At 40.5% G+C, this 10,118-nt stretch overlaps 1 protein-coding gene across 1 annotated transcript in view; it reads left to right on the forward strand.

The window, feature by feature from the left end:
* The window catches only part of LOC122561469 (paired box protein Pax-6-like), a 29,655-nt gene extending 27,705 nt beyond the window's left edge, over positions 1 to 1,950 (forward strand). Inside the window, exon 9 of the mRNA XM_043713212.1 lies at positions 1,687 to 1,950. Coding sequence (XP_043569147.1) covers positions 1,687 to 1,950 — 264 coding nt within the window. The remainder of the gene's footprint in view (positions 1 to 1,686) is intronic.
* Positions 1,951 to 10,118: the final 8,168 nt, after the last annotated feature.

Below are 10,118 nucleotides of genomic sequence, written 5' to 3' on the forward strand. Positions count from 1 at the left end.
GTTTCAGCTCCCCTCCCAGTATCACCTCCCCTCCCAGTATCATCTCCCCTCCCAGTGTCAGCTCCCCTCCCAGTATTATCTCCCCTCCAAGTTTCTGCTCCACTCCCAGTATGGTCTCCCCTCCCAGTGTCTGCTCCCCTTCCAGCGTCAGTTCCACCCAGTGTCAGTTCCCCTCCCAATATCAGCTCTGCTACTTGTGTTGATGTCGTCTAATGACAGCTCCCCTCTTGGATTCACTACCTATCACAGTGTCAGCCTCATTTTTGATGTTCAACTCCTCCCTGATGTTTAGAACAGCAAGAATAGAAGCACGAGTAGTCCAAGCCATTCAATACAAACAGAGCAGACCTTTGACTCCAACTCCCTTGTACCTACTCCCTGTATCCCTTGTTTCTGGAGAGAGATGAAAATTCAATTTATTTCCACCTTAAATGTATGTTAGTCCCTTGATACATGTAACAGAGAATTTAATATAATCAGATCCTGCTATTAAACATGACAGGACCTCTGGGGGACCTTTTCTTGCCAAGTTTCTCAGACATTAAATCATTACACCAAATTTCTCCAAATTTGAGGAAAGACATTCTGTCTATTGAGGGAGTGCAGCGTAGGTTCACGAGGTCAATTCCTGGAAAGGCGGGACTACCTTACGCTGAAAGATTGGAGCGACTGGGCTTGTATACCCTTGAGTTTAGAAGACTGAAAGGGGATCTGATTGATACATATAAGATTATTAAAGGATTGGACACTCTGGAGGCAGGAAACATGTTTCTGCTGATGGGTAAGTGCCAAACCAGAGGACACAGCTTAAAAATACGGGGTGGACCATTTAGGACAGAGATGAGGAGAAACATCTTCACCCAGAGAGTGGTGGCTGCATGGAATGCTCTTCTCCAGAGGGCAGTGGAGGCCCAGTCTCTGGATTCATTTAAGAAAGAGTTGGATAGAGCTCTCAAGGATAGTGGAATCAAGGGTTATGGAGATAAGGCTGGAACAGGATACTGATTAAAGATGATCAGCCATGATCATATTAAAAGGTGGTGCAGGCTCGAAGGGCAGAATGGCCTACCCCTCCACCTATTGTCTTTTGTCTATTGAAAATCTTGGCCAGGCTCATTTCTGAATACAGATCCAGAAATGTCCCTCTCTTGTTGGGCTTTCTATCTACAGGCTAAAAATTTCTCTTGGATGCAATTTAAGCTTTTTGTTTCCACACTACCTTGCACAACAAAACTATCCCAGTTAATATGTGGGAAATTAAAATCTCTTACTATTACTGTCTTATTATTATTATTACATGTCTCTTCTCAATGTTGTTCCGAAGTGATGTGGCTTTAAAATATTTTTCTTTTAATGAAATATTGGCTGAGATAGACTGATTTTTGGTCTTACAAGAGAATCAAGGACCCGTGAGGAAATTATATTAAGGCACATGATCAGACATGGAGTGTAGGTTTGAGGGACTGTACGACCTGTTCAAGTCCTATGTTCTCTATTTTTAAGGTTATGTGCCCTTTTACTGATTCTCCTAAGAGGAAGTTTCTTTGTACTTGGCCTATTGAATTTTTACCATTTAAACTGAACCACCTCAAACAGCTCACCCCTCAAACTTTGATACTGCCAGATTTAGCGAGTAGGCAATGTACCATTAAGTGGATAACCAAGTTGCTTTTCTGTGTCTTGCAGCCTCACCAGCCTCAAACTGTACAAGCAAATCCTGCCTTTTTGTTTCCTGAGACACTGAAGTCACACAGATGTGATCTCTACAGCATGGCAGAATCACAATTGTGCATGAACACCACTACAGAGCCTTGGAAGATGCATGGCTTTGATCTATACAGAACATTGGAATCACCTTCATGTTGGGGCCCTGGACCAGTGTACACCTCAGATGTCCCTAATGGTAAGGCTGGTTGTACCCAGAAAGTATTTTATGATGTATTAGGATGATTTCTGTTATTCATCAACTTTTCATTAGAGGAAAGCAACTTATAAATGATCCAAGGTACTGAACACATGTAGAACATGGATTTGTCCTTGTCGCTGAACTTAAAGCCAGGACATGTCCAGACAGGAAAGTAAAATACTATCCGATCAATAATTTTGTGGCTCACTTAGTAGCACTTTTATCTCTGAGTTGCAAGGTTATTGATTTAAATCCCAATCCAGAGGTTTGAGTACATAATATCAGCTGATACTCACAATACACTATTGACAGAGTGCTACACTATCGAGAGTGCTATCTCTCAGAAGAGATTCTAAGCTAACGTTACATTTAACCTCTTCTAAAAGATATTATGTCACTATTTGGACAGTAAAAGGGTAAAGTCACCATAGTCCTTGAGGACCATTGTGCTGCTCTCTCAGAGAAAGAGATGACTCGTGGTGAGTTTAACTGAGGATCACCACACCTCAGGCAAGGGGCAAGATTAAATAGGGGAGACCTTCATGGTGACCTTAGCTGGTACAGGAATTGAACCTGTGGTGTTGGTGTAGTTTTCAGTCTTGCCCTCAAAGTGTAGGTTTCCCTCCATCCAGCAATTTGGAGCTAGGTATGGAGGTCTTAGGCAATCTGCCAACTCAGCCTGGATTCCTGCTGTCCATCTGGAGGTCAAACAGCAACTTACTTAGAATCACTGAATTGTATTCTTAGGCAATTCAACAAACTCCAATTGCAGTCCTGGAACAAAGACAAGCATTTCAGCTGCTGGTGGTCCATCTCAGAGGGCTAACTGGAACTGTACATTAACTATGTTTATCTAACTCCCCTATTAGAGTTTTCTTTGTGAGGTTGAGTGGTGACTATTAAAGCATAAGTGCCATTTTAACATCATGGGTTTTGACATTTTCCTTTGTCCAGAGCTGGCTGAAGGTATGGTACATGGCTAATCTCCAAGCCCTTTCTGTCAGTTTTAGCTGTACAATGCAGGGGGCTCAGGAGCTTCTGAAAATACAATCATGTGATCAATCTTGGCCTTTTTATGACTACAGCAAGGTTGTCTGTTTTTAAAAACACAGAATTTAAATCCAAAAATGTGAAAGACAATATAGGTTTCTTTGGGATTTCTCTTAGTGACCTCTGGTCACGACAGAGCTCTTTGAATAATTGTTTTTTACTGACTGCCCATTGTGATAGTCTGTGTTCATGAAGGGTGTTATATGACTGCAACTTATTTATTTTCTTCTTTTTTGTGACTGTGGGTTCTGTAGTTTGAATAGAGAATGACCTCAAATTCTCTAAGTGCTGGTATAAGAGAAAGTGAGGACTGCAGATGCTGGAGAGTCAGAGTCGAAAAGTGTAGCACTAGAAAAGCATAGCAGATCAGGCAGCATGCGAGGAGCAGGAGAGTCGACATTTCAGGCAAAGGCCCTTCATCAGATGCTGGTATAGCTCTGTTTCCTCATCAATTCTTCTCTCTGAACAATGAAAAGCAGTTAAAATATAATAAATCTCAGCTTGGGCCCAGGGCAGGTTGTCGCTGGAAGCTGAGAGATTTCTGGAATAGGTGGATGCCAGGAGACTGCTGATGAAGGAGCTTGAATTACAAGTATGTTAAAAGGGTCATTTGTCGACAGTCAAGAGTCCAAAGCTGAGTGTCACCATCTCGTGCTGAGCTATGGTCCATAACTACTACAGCTGTATATGGGGCAGGGGAATAGGATGGAATAGAATAGATTAGAATAGAAAAGAACTGAAAATAATAGAAATTTATTGTCACATGTACTTTTACATGAAAAATAGTGAAAAATTTTATAAGTCACCACATCACAGCACCGATATTAATGACAGAAAAATTGGAAAAGCAATTATGTTGGCCTTTGATAATTAAGGGAACAGCAAGTTTTTCTTTGGTTGTTGGTGTGAATCCAGGATGGTTTGTTTCTTCCCCACTAAGTTCCTGCTGAGCCCCTAAGCAGAGAGGGAAAATGGCCAGAGATCTTATCAATATCAACAAATTAGGTTAGAAGAGAGGTTAGGCAAAAGTTAGAGAGCTAGCAAAGAAATTAGCAAGCATAGTCAAAGAGTCATAGAGAGTTACAACATGGAAACAGACTCTTTGGTCTAACTCATCCATGCTGACCAGATATCCTAACCTAATCTAGTCCCATTTTCCAGCACTTGGCCTATATCCCTCTAAGCCTTTCTTATTCATATACCCATCCAGATGGCTTCTAAATGCCGTAATTGGACCAGCCTCCACTACTTCCTCTGGCAGCTCATTCCATATACACACCACTTCTGTGTGAAAACTGTTGCCCCTTTGTCCCTTTTTATTATCTTTCCCCTCTCACCCTAAACCTATGCCCTCTAGTTCTGAACTCCCCACACTGGGGAAAAGACCTTGTCTATTTATCCTATCCATGTCCCTCATGATTTTATAAACCTCTATAAGGTTACCCCTCAGCCTCCAATGCTCCAGTTTATTCAGCCTCTTCCTATAACTCAAATTGTCCAGTCCTGGCAAAATCCTTGTAAATCTTTTCTGAACCCTTTCAAGTTTCACAACATCCTTCTGATAGAAAGGAGACCAGGATTGCACACAATATTCCAAAAGTAGCCTAACCAACGTCCTTGTTATGACATGGTGGTGTACCCTTCTGCTAATTAAACCAAACACCCAAAAAGTTCACTTCACCTCATAATCTGTTGAAGTATGAGTGACAGCAAACTTCCAAATTTCAGTATTTAAAGAAAAAAAACAATTTGTTCTCTAACTCGAAAAGTGAACATTAAAAAACAACTATTTACAACTCTAAGCCCCCTTTCTCTTAACTAATTATGATCTTCCTTCAACTATATAACAATATTCTGTTCCAATAAGCACATATTAAAATTACATCAACTTAATTTCAAAACTACACAGTAGCTGTCATTGTCGTGTCTGTCATCCTCTGGCTATAGATCTCCTTGGGTTGTCTTCGGTCTTTTGTTGCAAAGATGTTTCATGTGAAAAAAATACTTTTAATAGAGAATGTTTTGAATGGTAGTCTCTCTATAGATGGCAGTTCATATCTGTTGATGGTAGTTGGTCTTTGTCTAACTTTCCAAAATGCCTACTTCTTTATACACCAAAACATTGGATCATCTCATTGTTTAAGGTTGGCAAAAACAATAAATTCAAACTTGATTGGGTTTTAGTATCCTGGGGTATAATTAAAACTAATTTATTAAATTTGAGTTGTGGCAAAAACAACTGAGGTATCTAGTTTACAGCAAATGTTACATATTATCAATTTTCCAGTACACTCTGAGACTGCAAGTCAGTTACATGAGAGGTGCCTCAGTGCAAAACAGCTTTCACTTTCTCTCAAAGGTACAGTACGCACCTTCAACTGCATAACATCCTGTAAAGCCATAACATGACCTCCCAACCCCTATACTCAATGCTCAGACCAATAAAGGAAAGAATACCAAATGCCTCCTTCACTATCTTATCTACCTGGGACTCTACTTTCAGGGAACTATGAACCTGCACTCCAAGGTCTCTTTATTCAGCAACACTCCCCAGGACCTTACCATTAAGTGTATAAGTCCTGTTCTGCTTTGCCTTTCCAAAATGCAGCACCTCACATTTATCTAAATTAAACTCCATCTGCCACTCTTCAACCTATTAGTCCATTATTAAGATCCCACTGTATTCTGAGGTAACCTTCTTCGTTCCAATTTTGGTGTCATCTGCAAACTTACTAACTATACCTCCTATGTTCACATCCAAATCATTTATATAAATGATGAAAAGCAGTGGACCCAGCACCGATCCTTGTGGCACATCACTAGTCACATGCCTCCAGTCTGAAAAGCAGCCCTCCACCACCACCCTCTGTCTTCTACCTTTGAGCCAGTTCTGTATCAAAGTGGCTAGTTCTCCCTGTTTTCCAGGAGATCTAACCTTGCTAACCAGCCTCCCATGAGGAACCCTGTCAAATGCCTTACTGAAGTCCACATAAATCATGTCTATCACTCTGCCCTCATCAATCCTCTTTTTTACCTCTTCAAAGTACTCAGTCAAGTTCATGAGACATGATTTCCCACGCACAAAGCCATGCTGACTCTCCCTAATCAGTCCTTGCCTTTCCAAATACATGCAGAATCTCAAAAGTAGTAACATCTAGTCTATTCCCACTACCTCAGATTAGATGAATATAGAAATAGGAAGACACAGCAAAGGAATGATTGATTAAACAGATGGTTTGGAAGGGAGAGGATGAGATCCTGGAATATTGAGTCTCGTTCTGGGGACGTGGGACTTGTACAGGTTGAATAGGCTGCAACTGAACAGAGGTGAGACCAATGGCTGTGTGGGATTTGCAAGTGCAATAAGTGCCATTTTTTATTCATTCATGGACTGTGGGTTTTGCTGCCTTGGGCAGCAAGTATTGTCTATCCCTTACTGCCCTGGAGAAGTTGGCCGTGATCTTCTTTATTGAACTGTTGCAATCCTTGATGTATATGTACATTCACAGTGCTATTATGAAAGGAGTTTTGACACAGTAACATTGAAGGATTTACAGTATAATTTTGGTCAGGATGGTGTGCAGTTTCTGGTCAATGGTTAGTTGGTGTTAGTTAACTCAATTAGTAGATTGTGGGAGATTCCGTGATGGCAATGCCATTGGATATCAAGGGGTGATGTTTAGATTCTTTATTGTCCAAGATAATGATTACCTGGCACTTGAGTGGCTCAAATGTTACTTGCCATTTGTCAGCCTTGGACATTTTCCAAGTCCTTCTGCATTTGGACATAGACATAAATTCAGGTTAATGGACAGATTGGAAAATTAGGGCTGTAATTCTTGGAGAAGAGAAGATTAGGAGGATACTTGATAGAAGTGTTAAAATTGATGAGGGACAGAGTACAAAGGAAAAAACTGTTTTCAGTAGTGAAGGACCATGAAATAGAGGATACTGATTTAAGTTGATTGCCATTGTTTCTTTTGTCAATATGGAGAAAAACATACTTCATTAGTGAGTAATTAGATGGGTTCATAAGCAGATGGCATAATTTTAAGGTAAGGAGCAGGAGGCTTTGAGGAGGTTTGTAGAAAACCTTTTTACCCAGAGTGTGATAGGTGTCTGGAACTTACTGTTTTCTGACCATAGTGGACTGGGAGCAGTTACTTACAGAAAAACTGCATCAAAGCATTGGGAATCATTCAAAAGGGTAACAGTGGACGTGCAGGGTCAATGTGTTCCTATAAAGATGAGGGTGGACCAACTTTCTAAACTCCTCTTGGCATCTGCAGCATTGAACCCTTGGTATCTACCATAAACATTTTTTTCTTATCCAGTCCTGTATATCCCTGACATCAATGCTCTGTGGACTCATTGATTCTCCCTCACCTTTACGGGAACACATTGGCCCTGCACTTGCAGCAGCACTCCCCTTCCTCCCCACCACCGGTCTCTTGTAGGACTTTCCTCATGCTGACTTTAAAAGCTTTCCTGGATACATTAAGAATTCCACCCCTATATGCCCTTCATACTTTGTCTCTTTTAGTTAATATTGGGGAAGTTAAAATCTCCTACAATTATTACCCTCTCTGAGATTTCCCTCCATATATATCTTTCTATCTCTCCCTGATGCAGAGTACATCCTGGGCAAAGTGATATCTACCTTTTTGCTTTTAAGTTCTACCCATATAGCCTCATTTGAGGAACCTTCTAAGATATCATCCTTCCTTATTTCAGTAATTGACTCATTGATCAATATTGCGACACTACTTCCTCTTTTACACCCTTCCATGTCTCACCTGAAAATTCTATACTCCGGAATATTGAGGTACCAGTTCTGTTCCTCTCTCAAACATTACTGCATGATAGCAATGATATAACATTCGCATGTGTTAATTAGCAGCCTCAACTCATCTGCTTTGCTCACAAGACTCCTTGCATTAAAATAAATGTCATCAAGTCTTGCCATGCCAGCAATTCTGAAGAAGGGTCACTTGACCGAAAACATTGACCTTGCTTTCTCTCCACAGATGCTGCCAGATCTACTGAGTTTCTGCAGCATTTTCTATTTTTGATTGTCATACTTCCTTGTGCCTTAACCTGAATACTCACACAACCTTCCAGATTGGCATAGTTCTTCCATATTTGTTGCACATCAACCTCTCCCGTGTCTCCACTCCATATCCCAGACCCCTGCCAAAGTAGTTTAAACCCCCCACCAACTACACTCATTGCCTAATTGGCACACTATTCACTGGAGATAGATGGGAAGGAGCTTGAGTCACTGGACACTAAAGTATTATCTCAGCTCTGGATGAAGTATTGCTTGCTATAAGTAACTTGCACCAATGCCTTTCGAAACGATGCGCTGAGCTGCATAACTGTTTTGCACATTTTGTGCCTGCAGGTGGCAGTGCTGGATGATATAATTCTGTAAAGCAAACCAAATTTGAATTTTGATATCATAGAATCATAGAAAATTTATAGTGCAGGAAGAGCCCATCTTGTTTGCATCTGTTGAATAAATTAGCCACCCATTCTAATCACACTTTCCAGCCTTGCAGATAACAATGCTTCAAGTGCAGATCCAGGCTCCTTTTAAATGAATGATCATTTACAACACCAAATTGGGCAGTAGATTCCAGACATCCACCATCTTCTGGGTAGAAAAGCTTTTCCTCATGTTCCCTCTAATCCTTCTACCAATCATCTTGAATCTGTACCCTCTGGTAATTGACCTCCTCACTAGGAGAAGCAGGTTCTCCCTGTCCACTTTATCAAGCCCTTCATTATTTTATACCTCCTCGATTAAGTTTCCACTCAGCCTCCTCTGTTCTAAGGGAATTAACCCTAGCCTATACAATCTTTCTTCATAACTGCAATTTTCAAACCCAGGCAGCATTATTAATTTCCACATTGTGTGAATGAATAGAAAAAGAGAAGCATAGTTTGAGGATACAATCTGTGGTAATTAAGGATCTCCAGGAAAATTTGAATCATAAAATGGCATTGTGTCAAAGGAAACTATTTGGTCCCTGATGCTTGTACTGACTCTTTGAAACAGCTAGTTGATTTACTTAATTTCCTCAGTCTTCCTCCGTATCCCAGTGGCTTCTATCGTTCAAATACTTATCCCATTCCCTTTAGAAAGTTCTTAGTTCACAACCCTTTAGGGCAGTTCATTCCTGATGGTATCAAAAAATCATAATGTATTGAAATTAATTCTCATCTTGACTCTGGTTGTTTGCCAATTAACTTAAATTTGGGTTGTGTGAGTATTAACCCTCCTGCCAGTGGAAACAGTTCCTCTTTGACAACTCTATTGAAAACTTTATGATTTTGAATGCCTCAAGGAAATCTTTCTTCAACTTTCACCCCACTAAGGGGAACAACACCAGCTTCTCAATTCTTTCCATTGTATTAAGCTTTGTGTGTTATAACCTGACCTTCTAGTTTAGTATTCTCACACCTTTATCTCCTGTAACTTAACAATATTCTGTGGCTATGACAGGTACAGGACAGGTACAGGACAGGTACAAACAGTACAATCAATGGACCCAGAAGGGTCAGTGACTCATTGCCACAGTGACTGAATGCATTACTCCATGTGGTGCTTAAACACAGAGCCTAAGATGATCCCATCTTTGATCTCTCGGTCTCCATTTAGCAACCAAAGCAGAAGTAGTCATTGACTTCAGTGTTTTCTGATATGGGTTTTGTAACATCAAAGCTGAGTTTCTCCAGCAATTTGCTTTTGTTTCAGATCAGGCTTACACTCTGGGCACATGAGTTCAAATCCCATAGCAAGAGCTGATGGAATTTGAATTGAACCAACTAAAATCTGCAATTAACAACTAGTCTCTTTTGTAATTTACATGGAAGATGGGATCAGGTTCCACTGTGAGATCTTCACAGTTAAATAACACCAAGAATCTTTATCCAGGTTTACATCTAATGACTAATAGAATGAAGTAGATGCATTCCTGAGTCATTGCTGAGTCTTAATTGATGACAATAGAATGAGAATGAGAATGAGAATAAGACCATTACCATATTAGTCCAACAGACCACTCTTTATGAGATTATCAGATATTTGAAGTACTGCAACAGGCTGCAAGATGTGACACTTCGTGGTTTCTCTCCACCTTGAAAGGCTGGGAGAGAA

Source organism: Chiloscyllium plagiosum, chromosome 23 (assembly GCF_004010195.1).
Source record: "Chiloscyllium plagiosum isolate BGI_BamShark_2017 chromosome 23, ASM401019v2, whole genome shotgun sequence".
Lineage (NCBI taxonomy): Eukaryota > Metazoa > Chordata > Chondrichthyes > Orectolobiformes > Hemiscylliidae > Chiloscyllium > Chiloscyllium plagiosum.